Source organism: Lagenorhynchus albirostris, chromosome 7 (genome assembly GCF_949774975.1).
Source record: "Lagenorhynchus albirostris chromosome 7, mLagAlb1.1, whole genome shotgun sequence".
Taxonomy (NCBI): Eukaryota; Metazoa; Chordata; class Mammalia; order Artiodactyla; family Delphinidae; genus Lagenorhynchus; species Lagenorhynchus albirostris.
In genome coordinates, this window is record NC_083101.1 from 28,270,599 (window position 1) to 28,287,455 (window position 16,857).

General features: G+C 40.1%; 1 protein-coding gene across 1 annotated transcript in view; it reads left to right on the forward strand.

The window, feature by feature from the left end:
• The window catches only part of ABCA1 (ATP binding cassette subfamily A member 1), a 138,370-nt gene extending 124,639 nt beyond the window's left edge, over positions 1–13,731 (forward strand). The window contains exons 40-50 of the mRNA XM_060154710.1: positions 9–132; positions 1,510–1,639; positions 1,908–2,028; positions 3,044–3,106; positions 3,724–3,830; positions 6,076–6,217; positions 6,616–6,750; positions 7,751–7,854; positions 8,467–8,559; positions 9,217–9,460; positions 10,086–13,731. Coding sequence (XP_060010693.1) covers positions 9–132; positions 1,510–1,639; positions 1,908–2,028; positions 3,044–3,106; positions 3,724–3,830; positions 6,076–6,217; positions 6,616–6,750; positions 7,751–7,854; positions 8,467–8,559; positions 9,217–9,460; positions 10,086–10,226 — 1,404 coding nt within the window. The 3' untranslated portion in view covers positions 10,227–13,731. The remainder of the gene's footprint in view (positions 1–8; positions 133–1,509; positions 1,640–1,907; positions 2,029–3,043; positions 3,107–3,723; positions 3,831–6,075; positions 6,218–6,615; positions 6,751–7,750; positions 7,855–8,466; positions 8,560–9,216; positions 9,461–10,085) is intronic.
• Positions 13,732–16,857: the final 3,126 nt, after the last annotated feature.

The following is a 16,857-nucleotide window of genomic DNA, read 5'->3' on the forward strand; positions in this document are numbered from 1 at the left end:
TTTTTTAGAAGCTGAATAACATCAATGATATCCTGAAGTCGGTGTTCTTGATCTTCCCACATTTTTGCCTGGGACGGGGGCTCATTGACATGGTGAAAAACCAGGCAATGGCGGATGCCTTGGAAAGGTTTGGTGAGTGACAGTAGTGGCTGTCGGATGTTTTAATAGAGATGGCAGTCTGCATGGGCCTTGGTACTTTGGCCTTTGTTTTGGAAAGAGGGTGGTGACTGGGCACAGGACTTCACTGATAGGGCTCATGTCGGTACAGCTGGTTGTGTCATGGGTCATGTGACACAACCATTTGTCTGAAAGATAAGACAGTAATTTTGGAGGTGAGGAAAGTATTGGCTTTAAGCTTGGACCCAGTGCCTGATACCACTGGTGGTGTTTGCCAGAGTCATTGGAAAAGTCAGACCACAGCTTTGAGAATTAGATACAGGCCAGAGAATCAGAAGGAAAGATGCAAACTTGGGCTCTATTGGGAAAATCATGGACCTGCAGATGGGGTCATATATTACCTTTTACACAGTCTATAAAAAGGTAATTTACTGCAGCTCTTTCTACATTTAGAGTCTTTAAATTTATTTCTCCTGTGGCTACATTACTATTCTTTATTGACTGACTCATATAGTTAGATGGGCCATGTTATTTAATGGGCATAGAAGAGGGACTTTTTTTAAACTTGGAGGTACAAGGAGATATATAAGGATTTTAAGGGATATTTACATAAAACCAGATGAGTTGAGTCACCAGGTTACATCATATGCTATTGAAAGGGGCATCTTTTAAACGTGCTTTCTAATCTTTCTTAGTGAAGCTTATAATTTGTTAAAATACTGACCCTAAAAATTACCCTGGATTGTTTGCCTTTTTACAAAGGATTTTTGGCATGTCTCATTAAAATGGAAACATTAGGGACTTCCCTGGTGGTGCAGTGGTTAAGAATCCAGCTGCCAGTGCAGGGGACACGGGTTCAATCCCTGGTCCAGGAAGATCCCACATGCTGTGGGGCAACTAAGCCTGGGCACCACAGCTACTGAGCCTGCGTGCTGCAACTACTGAAGCCCACGCGCCTAGAGCACGTGCTCCGCAACGAGAAGCCACTGCAATGAGAAGCCCGTGCACTGCAACAAAGAGTAGCCCCTGCTCGCCACAACTAGAGATAGCCTGTGCATAGCAATGAAGACCCAACGCAGCCAAAAAAATAAAAATAATAATAATAAATAAGTAAATAAATAAATCTTAAGAAAATGGAAACATTAGATTTCTTAGATGAAGTTACAGTTCAAATACATGTTATCTCTGAAATTCTGATTGATACTGTTTCACAGTATGTGTCCCCAAAACCTTACCCTAAATCAGATTTGGAAAGTGGTGACTCCCTTATTTTTTCCTCCTGGTCACGGGCCATAAACATTGGTATTTCTAGGAATGTAGGCCTGAATTTGAGGAAGGGCCATGGTCTCTGGTGCCTCCATTCTGACTGGATCTCTGCATTGTGTCTACCAGGGGAGAATCGCTTTGTCTCGCCGCTGTCTTGGGACTTGGTGGGACGAAACCTCTTCGCCATGGCCGTGGAAGGGGTGGTGTTCTTCCTCATCACTGTGTTGATCCAGTACCGATTCTTCATCAGGCCCAGGTGAGCTTTCTCTCAGAACTCACAGAGCGCCTGGTTGATGGTCACGGAGGAGGAACACAGGGAAATACTCACCGGTGGTGGTTGGATTGACTTGAACTCAAAGCAGATAATCAAACTGATTTTCCTAATGTGGGCATCTCCCGGCCCCCAACACTGCCGACAACTCTGGAGTATGGATTTTACAGGACTGCTTTAGAAACTGGGTCTTTGACTTAGAAAATAACTTGAAAAGTTGATTTGGTTTTGTTTCTTAATTTTTCCCCCTAAGACCTGTAAAGGCAAAGCTTCTTCCTCTGAATGATGAGGATGAAGATGTGAGGAGGGAGAGACAGAGAATTCTTGATGGTGGAGGACAGAATGACATCTTGGAAGTCAAGGAGCTGACTAAGGTGAGGCAATGAGGACAGGCTATAACAACTTGTCTTCAATTTTTTCAGCTTTATATGTTGGAAACTAGCATTTTGCTGACTCAGTAAAAAGAGCATGCTTCCTAAAATGTGCATCTATACCAAGTTTCTGTCAATTTAATTTTATTTAAAATACACCATGGGTACTTCTTAATTAAAGAAATCGTACTGAAAATAATTATACTGTGAATTCTCATTCTTGAGTATATTTGTTTTTCACACATTTATGCATTAGTTATTAAAACATCTAATATTGTGTATCGAGGCAAAGCTGAAGTTGATAGAATAATGATTGATTTTGAGTTTCATGGTCCAAAAAGCTGGTAAATCTCCATTGCTGGGCTTCCCTGGTGGCGCAGTGGTTGAGAGTCCACCTGCCGATGCAGGGGACACGGGTTCGAGCCCCGGTCCGGGAAGATCCCACATGCCGCGGAGCGGCTGGGCCCGTGAGCCATGGCCGCTGGGCCTGCGCGTCCGGAGCCTGTGCTCTGCAACGGGAGAGGCCACAACAGTGAGAGGCCCGCGTAACGCAAAAAAAAAAAAAAAAAAAAAATCTCCGTTGCTTAAGAAGAGGGTCTGTTTCAGCCCTTTCTAGGTGCCAGAATCCCAACAAATTCACTTTTTTGTAATCTGTTCAATATTTGCAATGTTTTGATAACAAATTATTACCCTGTAAAATTTAGTTTTTAAAATATCTACAGTGTCTTTACATATTAAATGAAAATTATATAAATATTAATGACCAATATATTTTTTAAAAGTCTGACGTTAGATTAAAAAATAAAAAGAAATTCACTTGTATTTTGAGCTTCAGGGTCATTCAGAAGCCAGTTGCCACAGAGACAGACCAAGGCTTTAGCACATCACATGTGTGACTTAGTCTTATCGACGAGTCTTATTTTGTGGTGTGTTTAGGTCATAGTTCCCTCTTCCACAGTTGCCTGGGACAGCTGTGAGTCACTGCAGCTCATGAATTTTTGCATTTTGTTTGTTGCAGGTATATAGAAGGAAGAGGAAACCTGCTGTCGACAGGATTTGCATTGGCATTCCTCCTGGTGAGGTAAAGACACTTTGTCTACCTTGTGTTTGCCCCTATTAATTCAGACTGTCTCTACTGCAATCAAACAATAATGTCTGTAAGGGGTTAAAAGTGGTTTTAAAAGGCTTCTCCATTTATGTCTGTGTGGAGCAATCCGTCATTGAAAGGATGGGGGCCCCATATATCAGCAATTTTGGATAATCTCAGACAATGTAAGAAAAGTATGCAATCCAAAATGTGATTTTGTGATCCATTCCAGGTGATAATGAAATTCAAATAGATTTTAAAAGATAGATTTTCTCCTTTCTCGTTTATGTGTATATCCTTGTATGCCCTTTAGCCAGATTAGATGGTGAAATTTGACTTGTTGGCTTTCATTACTGTTTTTCACACATTAACTTTGGTCTTAACCTGACGACTCAAATGATATTTACAAATACACCCACACTTTCATTATAAAACATATGTTTAAATATCTATATGATTTCTTAAAACCAAGAAAATAGTTGACTCTTCATTAAGAATGATGTTTTAGGATCATGTTACATGAAAATGAAGCGGAGGTGACTATTTTATAAGGGTCATTTATATTCAGAGTTTTAGTAGTTTACTTATACAACTTACCCAATCTTTTTCAGTGCTTTGGACTTCTAGGTGTCAATGGGGCTGGGAAATCATCAACTTTCAAGATGTTAACAGGAGATACCAGTGTTACCAGAGGAGATGCTTTTCTTAACAAAAACAGGTGAGAAAAGAAGTCTGTGTTTTGCCACAGACTATTTTTAAATTTTATTTAAATGAATATGTTGTTATTTTTCTGATTATAACAGTACTCTGTAGTTTCTAAAGATGTTGAAATATAGTAAAACTGTAAAGAAGAAAATAAAAGTCATCTATAATCCCAGTACCTAGAGATAACTACTATTTACATTTCATTTTAGTCTCACTCTTTTTTTATAACAGCTTTATTCAGGTATGATTTACGTGCCGTACAATTTACTTGTTTTAAGAGTACAACAAATGACTTTTAGGCAATTTACAGAATTGTGCAACCATTATCACAATACAATTTTAGGACATTCCCATCACCCCAAATCTCTCTACTTTATATACACATATAAATATATTATAAAATTGACATCATACTACATCTAGATTTTTAAATTAGTTCTTTTGTTGTTAATGACTGTATTATTGTATATAATACAATATATACTGGTTACGTATTCTAAGATGTAGAAATTTTGCTGCATAAAATGCATCTGTGTACATGTACCTATAGTTTATTTCACCAATTCCTTATTGTTAGACATTTGTTTCTGTTTTTCATTAAATGTGTCCTCGTATTCATCTTGATTGTTTCCTCAGGGAAAATTCCTACAAGATAAAAGGTTATCTATATACTTGCTAAGTTGCCCTCGCTAAAGGGTGTGCCAACTGTTGGTGTCACCGTGGGCTATTATCCGAGAGTGCACAGATCACTAAGCAGGCTGATCGTAAGGGGTGCAGTACCCTTTAGAGTCCTGTTAGGCAATGTTACACTCGAGCACTCGAAATATGTGGGACTTCTCTGGGCTTTTTCTATTGGAGAGACGGTACAAGGCAGTGGCTTTCAAACTCTTTGATCATGACCCACAATACCAAAGTCAATACATTTTACCTCTCAACCGAGTAAATACACAAAAACACATAAACAGGCATATAGCTTAAATAAAAGTTTTGTAAAACATTACCTACTCTTCCTGCTTGCAGTGCACTCTGATATTTCTTATTCTACTATCTACCACACCATTTAAAAAATACTGGCTGTGACCCGCTAAATTTATTTCACAACGTACTAATGGGTGGTTAACTCACAATTTGGACAAGAGGCTGCTAGCCAATAAAATTGAAAAGAGCAAGGAACTTAATGTACTCATGGCTCTCCTCTGCCTCTTACACGTTTTTTCAGTAGCAGTGTAAAGGAGGTTTAAGAGAACAGAATTTCTAGAATAGTTGGCCTAAGGCTACAGGCTATACACCTGCTTTCCCCGTCTTGTTCCTAGTACCAGGCTCCTGGGGCACACAGCAATGGCAGCAATAACTGGCCCAAACTAAGGTTCGTCACAGTGCCTGGTTCTGAGAGCTGGTGTGGGCAGTGTAGCTGTGAGGTCCAGGCACGGGGTCTGTGAGTGCCTCAATCATAGTTCTGGAAAAGGCTGGATCTGGGAGTACTAATTTATATGCAGAGAGGAATGAATACTGCTGATGGGCCAAACTCGTGGTTGTCCAGAGGTGGCTAAAGTGCAGCTATCAGCCCGGATGTGACACTGAGCTTTCTCCTACATTAGGGATCCTTAACCCGAGAATGGCTTCATAGGGCCTAAAAACTGCCCCCACCAATATATGTCAAATTGTGTCTGTAGGTATATTTTTTGTTGTCATCAGATTCTCAGAGGGTCTGTGATCAAAAAAACCTTCAAAACCAGGAGGATTCCTGGGTTGAGTATTTAGTGGGACCAGGGGGTCTGGATCATGTTATGTGCGAGTCAATGTATGGGCAGCAAAAAGCAGAGGAAGTCACAGTGAGTTGCTGAGCCTCCTCTGACGTGAATGGAGCAACAGAGCATATGGTGCATATGACTGGGCCACAGAATCAAGTCAGGGATGGACACTTAGTGTTAAAGTTCCGGGATAGTGTGACTCAGGCTGTTGATAAAGATGGTGCCACAGCTGGGATGGACTTGGGAATTCTGAAATGGGACTGAGCCTGCAGATTGAGGTGCTGGGGGAGCCAGGTGCAAGGACTGGGCAGGGTATAGGCCAGAACCCTGACTTCCAGGAGGGGCTGGCATCCTGGGGGCAGAAAGGCTGTCCCTTCACGCTATAGCAGGTGTGCTCACTGGTGTGTTGGTCATGCGCAAGCACTCTTTATAGGAATATTAGGCAAGATGGTCTGATCAGAGTATCTAAATGCTTAAAAACCTGACCAGTTTTGTTTTTCTTTGCAGTATCTTATCGAACATCCACGAAGTACATCAGAACATGGGCTATTGCCCTCAGTTCGATGCCATCACAGAGCTGCTGACTGGAAGAGAGCACGTGGAGTTCTTTGCGCTCTTGAGAGGCGTCCCGGAGAGAGAAGTCGGCAAGGTACCGTGGGCACCGGAAAGCCAGCCTGTCTCCCTTGGCGTCCTAACAGTGTACTTTACGGCTGTGACCTTCACACATGACCATCGGCTTCAGGCTGTTCTTCCTTGTGGATGCAGCAATGTGAAGTGCTGGCTCTTTGCAGCTCCTTTCAGGGTGGGAGGCCGTGGTGGCGGTGGGACAGGGATAGTTGAACTGCCTCACACCGGCGGACAGAGAGGGAGTGCTGCTCCCACCCACGCGAGTCCCTGCCCCCTGCTGCTGGTTCCTCCACACTTGCCAGGTCGTGATTGTATAGAATCTGGTCCTACTCAGTGAAAGAGTTTTCATATGCAAGTGTAAGAAAGCATGATCAAATTCCCAAACCCAACAAAGGTCAAGACACTTTTTATCACCCTTAGGTTGGTGAGTGGGCAATTCGGAAACTGGGCCTCGTGAAGTATGGAGAAAAATATGCTGGGGACTATAGCGGAGGCAACAAGCGCAAGCTCTCGACGGCCATGGCTTTGATTGGCGGGCCTCCTGTGGTGTTTCTGGTGAGTGTGACTGTGAATGGGAAACTTTGTCCTGGCCTGAATGGACGACACCTCTTTTCTAAAGTCCTCGATGTCCAGGCCGTGCATGGCTGGCTTGGCAATGGCAAGCCCCCCTCCCCCGATGAGGAACAGCAGGGCAGCCTCAGAGAACCAGAGGGAAGCTCTGTCGCCCCTCTCCTTGACACACATTGGGGTGGCTCTGACATGCCCTCAGATGCTCCAAAGGAGGAGATACTCCAGAGACCTTGTTTCTCTAGCATGGAGAAGCCCAACAGGTGCAGCTGAGGCTGGGTGTGTGATTTGACCTTTCTCTGGACCATACTATATGCCATCTATGTGTTCATCCCCTGAAGACTGAGAGTGTGGATACAGCTTCAGGATCCCCAAGGTAGCACCTGGGTCATAGTTCCTTACATACAGATAAATGGAAAACAGAAGGTCAGACTGACAGTGGCCCTTGACCCTTTTTCTTCTGTAGAGGAGAAGAGCACTAAAGTTATTACAGGAAGAAGCCTTGGGCTGAGGCTTTAAAGTTATCCAGACTACTTGGATTTGTTTCTCTAAAACTAGCAAGTACAGTATAACAGGCTAAGCCAGAGTGAACTAGAATTAGAAAAAAAGAAAAGAAAAGGAATTTTACCCAAACCTTAAACTGACTTCAGTATCAGACAAAAATAATTTTTAGTATATACTTGTCAGTCATGAAAAGATGGTTGAAACTAAAAGACTTTTCCCCTTCCCTTTCTGTTTATTTGGAGAAATTTCTTTTCATAAAAAATTAGAGTTTTCTACTTCAGTGATGCATGTAAAAGTGAACTGGTTGCAAACAGTATGAAATATTCTTGTATGTAAGGTCTGGTTCTTTGGTCCATCAGGAAATAAATAGAATGGTAAGTTAAAACTTAGGCTATTTCAGAGATGCTTCTGAATTTAAAACCAAACCTATCTTTGATTTTTTTTTTCCCAGCACATAATAGGGCTTATTTTATTCTAATTACAGGATGAACCGACCACAGGCATGGACCCCAAAGCCCGGCGATTCTTGTGGAATTGTGCCTTAAGTATCATCAAAGAAGGGAGATCAGTAGTGCTTACATCTCATAGGTCTGTAGTGAAGACTTAGCTTGGCTTTTTTGTTGCATAACTTTTAAGTTTTCCAAGTACTATATATGATCATTGTATAAAAAAATAGAAAACACAAAAAGGCAAATAGAAAAAAAAAATTATGATCACCTGACATTGCATCACTAGGAGACAACTATTACTGTCATCAGGCCATATGTCTTTGCAGAGTTTCCCTATGCAAATCTATATACAGTGTATATGTTTTTTACAAACAAAAATGCAAGCTTTAGCATATATACTAAGTTCTTTTTCCCTTAACAATACTGAGAACATTATTCCAAGTCAGTTAATTTAGATGTGTCATCATTTCTCATAGCTATTAGTGAATAGTATTCCATTAGGATATAAGCTAATTTATTTAACCATTCCTCTTTTGTGTAGACATTTGGATCATTTCCAACTTTTTTCACGATTATAAACGGCATGGCAGTGAACAGCATTTTCCCTCCATCTTCATGTATTTGTAACAGGATGCAATTACACCCCAGGAAGCTGGGGATCTGTTTCTTTGAAATGCCAAATGACATGGTGATGTTCTGATGGTTATAGGAGCACCTCTCTAAAACTAAGCCTCATTCTGTTTTCCCACAGTATGGAAGAATGTGAAGCTCTTTGCACTAGGATGGCAATTATGGTCAATGGGCGGTTCAGGTGTCTTGGCAGTGTCCAACATCTGAAAAATAGGTAACAAAGATAGTTTCTTTGGGATCCCATATACTGAGAAGTCGTGTATTTATTCTTTTGTGAGTGTATACATGGTGGATCTAAAATAAAGGGAAATAAACTGAACAAGATGGTATAGTGGAAAGAATGAGGACTTTGAAGTCAAACAGAGCTGCGTGCAAATTCTGTCTTTACCTTTTATGGGTTGTATGCACTTCGGCAAGTTATTTAACCTCTCTGAGGGGCAGTGTTCTAGGAATATCTACTTTCTAGCTTTGTTATAGAGTTGTAATGGGAAGATTTATATGTGCCAGTAAGGTTAGAGCATAGGCTTCAGAGTCAAGCACAGTTGGGTCCACACCATGGCCCTACCATTTCTGAGCTGCGTACCATGAGCAAGTGACTAACACTCTCAGTTTCAATTTCTCTGTAACATCTGACAGACCTCACAGGTCTAGGTGAGGATTAAGTGAAGTCATGTCTAAAGCCCTCGGCAAGGCAGCTCACATAGAATAGGTATTCAGTACGTGACCACTGGTTCCTGCTCGCTGAAACTTATTTCTGGGTCTGGCAGGGACCTCTCTCTTTCATGGCCCAAGTGGGGTTCTCAGAGTTAAATATTCTTTTGAGAAGTTTCCCGAGGGTCTTCCATTTGGACTTTCTTTTTCCTGCTTTCAGGTTTGGAGATGGTTATACAATAGTCGTACGAATAGCAGGGTCCAACCCTGACCTGAAGCCTGTCCAGGAGTTCTTTGAACTCGCCTTCCCGGGAAGCGTGCTGAAGGAGAAGCACCGGAACATGCTGCAGTACCAGCTTCCCTCTTCACTGTCTTCCCTGGCCAGGATTTTCAGCATCCTTTCCCAGAGCAAAAAGCGACTCCACATAGAAGACTACTCTGTCTCTCAGACAACACTTGACCAAGTAAGCTTAGAGTGTCAGAAACAGGTTTCCTTTTCAGGGTGAGGCTTCCTGCCGCTTCTCCACCCACTGCCCATTGTGGGCCCTATAGCACAGTATAGATGAGCTGAGCATGAACTCCTGGTCTACTACTGCTAGTTATGCTTTTTACCTAACCTCCCTGAATCTGCAGAGGGAGATGATACTACCAACTTCATAGGGTTCATGTGAGAATAAATTGTCATAATAATCATAAAAACTGCAGTTTTTTATTGAGTATCTGCCATGGGCAGGTATTATGCCAGGTGCCTTATCCCATTTAAATTAGATAACATCAGGTACCAGATAGATCCTGGCACTTAGTAGGTGTTCAGTAAATGTTAGTTTTCAACCCTCTTCCCTTTAATCAGGCCTGTATGAGTCAAAGTAAATAGATGATTGAGCAGTTGGTGATTTGGGGGGCAATAATAGAAGGTGAGTTTTTTAGGTTAATGCTTTGTCAAGTATTCCCCTCTCCCTCCCACACAAAATTTTCTAGTTAATCTATTTATTCAATCTCGTATTCTCTAATTTTCACGTGGGGAAAAATGTAACTAGAATAAAGAGAGCAAGTTAGAGCTATTCATAAAGTCCACCTTTATTTTGACAGGTATTTGTAAACTTTGCCAAGGACCAAAGTGATGATGACCACTTAAAGGACCTGTCATTACACAAAAACCAGACAGTAGTGGATGTTGCACTTCTCACATCTTTTCTGCAGGACGAGAAAGTGAAAGAAAGTTATGTATGAAGAATCCTGTTCATACAGGGTGGCTAGAAGAAAGGAGGAACTAGACCTTCCTTTGCACTATGTGAAGTGTTCCAGAGGGAAGAGCTGGAAGATTTTGTGGGAAGAGGTAAACTGGATACTGTACTGATACTATTCAATGCAATGCAATTCAATGCAATGAAAACAAAATTCCATTACAAGGGCAGTGCCTTTGTAGCCTATGTCTCGTATGGCTCTCGAGTGAGAAAGACTTGAATTTAGTTTATTACCTTATACTTATGTGAAACTCTAGTATGGAACCCAGTGGACATATGGGTTTGACATACTTTTTTGTTCCTTTGTATTCTAACTGGGGTTGCAACAATAATTCATCAAGTAATCATGGCCAGTGATTGTTTATCAAAATCAAAAGGCATCCTCATTCATTAAGCCATGCCAAGCCAGGAGACTGGTTTCCCGGTGACACAGCCAGTGCCGGCAATGAGTGCGCCGGAATTACTAATGCCAAGTTGCTCAGAAAGCCCGAAGCACCATGGTGTGTCATACACACTTTTGTGAAAGCTGCTCTACTCAGAGTCTGTTGACATCATCAAATATCGGGTGACAAAATGGTTCCATGTGTGGGGAAAGTCCTGCTTTGATTCCCTCTTTGATGAGCTGCTCTGATGGTGGTGACATGCAAATTGCAACATGCAAATTGCATGGTAACATGCAAGAGTGAGACTTGGTTTCGTTGTTATCCTTGCTTGGAACCATGAGTCTCCGAGGCTATCTTTCTGGGACTCTTTAAGTATACTTAGATCCTGGTTAAGAAGCAAAGAATCAGCAACCGCATTGTTGGGGCCGCAGGCTGTGGAAGCCAGGGCATGGGATGAAGAGGATGATGCGTTCCAACCAAGGGAGGCCTGTGTCCATTTGTCCTGATTGTCTGCTAACACGGTACAGTGCATCTCAAGATCTTGTTGCTTGATACAAGCATAGTATTATTTCTGGCTTTTTGGATTAATCTAGAATATGAAAAGATGGAGTTGTATTTTGAGAAAAATCTTTGTACTTTTAATGTTATTTGGAATTGTAAGTTCTGTCAGTGACTTCTGAAACCTTAGAATGGCCTCTTTGTAGAACCCTGTGGCACAGAGGAGTATGGCCACACTGCCGCGCTAGCTTTATTTTTTCATGTAAGTTTGCGAATGGATCATCTAATGCCTAGTGACTAGAAAACAGTGTGATGGCCAAGATCTCATGACAACATTGTATTTAAGTTTCTTTAAGATCATTTAGAATACTTTTAGTATCAGTGCATTAATCAAGTATTTTTTGAGTGTATGTCATAACTGAGTATGGATGGATGCGGTGAGGAGATATTAAGTCTCAGTAGATTTCCTGTGCCATGTTTGTCAGCTAACTGGTTTACAACTACAGGTTTTGTTGTGGTTGTGGGAACCCACTGAAAGAATATTGGGCAGCCCACTTTTTGAAAATAGCAACAATGCAAAAGCCAAGAAAGTTTAAATGTCATAAGGATCACAAGACTATATAACGAATACTTTCACAGAGAAGACGGCTGGCTTCAAAGCTTGTTGAATAACATAAAACTGTGCTTATGGCATTTAGTACCTTCGAATAATTGACTTTGAAAATCTCAGATACCCCATTCTGACAATCTCAGATTTGTCATCTCTTCAATCACTAACCTATCATGAAAAAAACAAAAAAAAACCAGAAAACAGCAAATGCCCCCACGTGAAGATTATCTCAGACTTTTCTAACCCAGTTTAATTTTTTTAGTCAGTAAATACTTGTTAAAAATAATATTGCACTAATGCTTAATGTCATCTGTCTTGAGGCAACAAAATTATGAGAGAAATACTATTTGGTAAAGTCATCTTTCAATATCATTACTAATGTCTTCTCCTTTAAAAAAATTTAGATATTAACTCTAAAGGTACAAGATTTCAGATCTATCCAAATCTGTATTTTTTCTTTTAAAATTTACTGTATGTTATCATGCAACTTGTTGCTTGGAAAAAGAAAATGACCTTTAGGGGACTTCCCTGGTGGTCCAGTGGTTAAGACTTTACCTTCCAATGCAGGGGGTGCAGGTTCGATCCCTGGTTGGGGAGCCAAGATCCCACAGGCCTCACGGACAAAAAACCAAAACATAAAACAGAAGCAATATTGTAACAAATTCAATAAAGACTTTAAAAATGGCCCACATCAAAAAATCTTAAAAAAAAAAAAAAAAGAAATGAATGCCGATATTTTCTAAAATGATAAGCAAGCAATGGAGGCATTTTTCCAATAACTATTGGCATGAGCTCATATTTTATGCTATCTTTAATGATATAAAATTTACAGAATAATTGTTTCTCCTTGTTCAATATTTTTCAAAATCAAGCTTCTGTTTTCCCATTTCACTAGAATCATGTTCTAATTCTGTATTATATTAAAACCATGAGTAGCTCCTTTATTTGATTACTTCAAGGCCATGTTTTAAAATATCAAAAGACACTGTGAACTACTTTTAAAAAAATGCAACATTTCAATATAGATTTAAAGGTTCTCTTAAGCTAGAAAAAGTCTACAGCTACCCATCTACTTCATTAATATTGTTACCTTTTAGACTATCCAAACAGCAGTCTTTTAAATTTTTCTGTGTAAGCCTAATTATAGTAGAAATTTTTACAACTCTCTGCTCAGTCAGGTAAAATTTCTATATAATCCCTGTGGAAATGTAACCATGTGAGTTTCAGAAATTTTCAAAAGTGTTTAAAGATTTCGGCTTTTGCTTCTTTTGGACAGCTTAAACCTTATTAACTGTGAATATGAAAAATACAAAAGAAAACAATAACAAAGCCCTCTATAGGTAAACGCCCAGCATAGGTCATTGTTAAAAAACAAATAACCAAACCTCAAACTACTGTATTTCTATATCTGTACTGAAGGCATATGCATTGTGACTATTAAATGTTGCACAGCATTCACTGTATACTAATCATTGACTAAAGGGATGTGTCTGTTTTCTTCTCGTGGTTGTATATATCAGGTAAAAATTTTTTCCAAAGAGCCATGTGTCATATTATCTTGAACCACTTTGACGCTGAGATATTAATTTCTACCCTTGTTACTATTTACTAGTAATAATATAGTGCTATAGTCATATTGTTCTAATTCTCTTCAGAATTGTTGCATCCCTTTTTATAGAATGTTTAACCTTCCATAAGGTTTAAGTATTCTGTTCTCCCGTCTTGTACCCTACGATGAAGCTATGTTTTTGTGCTTTTTCTTTATCATTGGCCCTTCATTCCAAGCACTTTATGCTGTCTGTAATGGGATCTATTTTTGCACTGGAATATCTGAGAATTGCAAAACTAGACAAAAGTTTCACAATAGATTTCTAAGTTAAATCATTTTCATTAAAAGAAAAAAAAGAAAAAAATTTTGTATTGTCAATAACTTTATATGAAGTATTAAAAAGGCATATTTCTATGTTGTAATAAGTCACGAAATAAACCTGTGACAGTTCTGTTGTGGTCTGTACTTATTTATTTTCGTGCATTCATAGCACCACCTACTGTTGGAGCTTATAAAGTCATTACAGAAGTAAGAAATGTCTGCTCATAGAAGGGAAGACGCTTGGACCAAAAGTAGAAATTTAGAAAAAACTAAATGTCCTGTTAATCACAAAAGAAAATCGAGGGGACTACTTGAAAATAAAGGGTGTTTCGCACTTTCATGGTTCAGTTTTGGTAGTAACTGATACTAAGTTTATGAGGTTTTAGATAAACTTATTTTGCTTAATGATGATGAAGCTGTAGAGATCTCTGCAAATACTCTGTAGCTAAGCCATTTCATAAAAACCTCATTACTTCATTTGGCACTGAGGAAGCTCAAAGGCAGCCTTCAGTGCTCTTTTGTTTATTCAACCAAAATACAAGGACACAGTATGGCAGGTGTGCCCGCAAGGTGCTGGCAAGAGTGAGCATGCAGGAAAATAGGCAAACGTGGGAGGAGAAACGATAGTAATGTTGGAGGGGCCTTCCCTTTCTTCTGTAAGAAGTGCTGTGCAGTCTGCGCCCAAGATTATGTAGTGCTATGATATGTGGGTGCATTTGTCATAGCTCACAAGCATTGTTTCTGAGACTGACTGCTAATCTCGGTCCTTGAAGAACCCCTGTCAAACAGGCCCTCTCAGGCAGCACAGTGGAGTCGTGGCTCTGCTTGTGACCTCTTGATGGCCGTGACGTGTAGCGAGCAGTCCTTTGCTAAGGCGTGGATCTGAACTTTGCGGGCGGGAGGATTGTGGCTTTGCGACTGAGCCTGCTTGACTGCCCAGCGTCAGCATCACAATTATGTCTCTCCCCCTTGAAGTTCACATTATAGCCACTTTAAGGAAATGACAGAAAATTGTGTTTGTGAAAAACGACAATTGAGAGAGAGAAAAAAAAATACGGAAAAATAAAAGGCAGTTAGTTAAGATAATATGTTACTCATGAGTCTTGACCAAAACATTCTTCTATCTAGGAAAAAAGCCTGTATAAACATTTACAGGTTCAAAAAAACTCTGGAAACTTTGGAATGCTAATGCATACATTGAATAAGAAAAAGCTTGAGAAGATTAGCTACCTTTTTCAAGGGTTTAACTGTGTTGTCAGGTATTTTATTTAATCCTCAGAACCTGCCATATGAGGTAAGTAGTACCATTTGGCATATGAGTAAACTGACTCAGAGAATAAGGAACTGTTCAAAGAGACACAGCTAGTAACTAGCAGAGGGTTCTTTCGGTGAAGTTGGGTATCAGTTAAAATCGTCCTTATAAAATCAGTTTGGCATCATTATGCAATAATGTAACAAATACTTCTTGAACTCTCTCATGCACCAGATACTCTTCTAGGTTCTGGGGATACAGTGTTGAAGAAGGCAGAATTCCTGCTCTAATGAACTTGAATTTCAATGGAGAAGTTATATTCATATTCACAACAGATGTGTGGGTAAAGAAATGTAATAAATTCAGACAGCACTAAGTGCTAAGAAGAAAATACAACACAGTAACAATAAGCACGGAGAGGTGTCAGGCCTCTGCGGAGTGACATATGAGCTCAGATGTGAATAAAATGAACAGGAGCCAACATTTGAAGGTGGGTAGGAAGAATGTTCCTGGAAGAAAGAACACTCGGTGCCAAAGCCCCAAGTGGGAAAATCTTGGCAAGTTGGGGAGCAAGGAGAGAATTCCAGTGTCTCTGGAGTTGTAGGCAATGGAATCAGAGGTGGCAGGAACCAGAACTTGTGGAGCCTTGTAGTCCAGTGTAAGGTACCTGGATTTTATTCTTAGTGCAATAAGGAGCTGCTGGAGAGTTTTAAACAAGGAAGTGGCTTGATCTATGCTTCAGAAAGAACTTTGCTGGTTATATGGGGAGAACGGACTGTAGCGGGGCTAAGTAGGAGAGGATGGTAGATTGGGCCAGGATGGTAGCAACAGACATAGGAAGGAATTGTAACGCTGAGGATCTATTTTAGAGATACAGCCAACAGGACTTACTGATGGGCTGCAAAGGGGATGAGGGAAAGAGAGATATCAAGGTGACTTCTAATTTGTGACCCAGACTAGGTAGATGGTTGTGTTCAAAAGGCAGTTAGTATTTCAGTCTGCAGCTCAGAGGCAAGGACGGGAAAAAAGATAAAAATGGGTGAATCATCGGCATATATATGGTACTTAAGCCTTTGGACTGAATGAGCTTACCTAGAGAGAGGGAAGAGAGAGAATATTCTTGAGGCCTGAGATGCTACCCACATTTAGAAGACACACCAGCGAAGAAAAAAAAGGGACTGTCGGGAGGAGGGAAATCTAAGAGTAAGATGCCATATATTAAAGCTCAGAATCAAGTGTATTTGGGAAGGTAAGAAGTGGTCGATTGTGTCCAACATGGCTGAGAAGATGAGCAAGGTAAAGGTGGCGGAAGACCATTGATTTTGGTAACAAAGATCCTTGGTGACCTTCAGAAGAATCATTTCAGCAGACTGGCAAAGCTGCAGGCCTATCTGGATTGGTTTCAGGGAAGAATAAGAGGTAAGGAAGGGAAGATGGTGAGTATACACAACTCTACAGAGAGTTTTGCTTTGAAGGGAAACAGAAAACACAACAATAGCTGGATTACAAAACTTCTATTTGGATTCTTTTCTTGCCTGTTGATAGTATAGGCTGCACCTGAGCACCATCTCACCTTTCCTTTCTGACTTTTTGTTTGTTTGTTTTTTAATCCTTTAGACATTTCTTCTATCAGGAGCCTAACACACTGTACCTTGTTTTCCAAATTCCCTTTAGACAACTAATTCATAATTTACTATATGTTTTAGAAATGTAAAATAATATAACTATAAATATAGACTACAGTATGTTTTAGAAACGTAAAATAATACAGCTATAAATTTATAATATGTCTTAGAAACCTAAAATATAGACTATCAAAAGAGCTTGGAAATACCAAACCTAGTTTTAGAAAGCAGAGGTATACAACTAAAATGGAAATTAAAGGTGTTTCAAGGAAAACCCTAGCGTATCTGTGGTGGTACTGAAGAAACCTTCCTTCTGGGATTACTATCATGCTATTTTCTTGATATAACATAACGTTTACAATAAAGTTGGTAAATTATT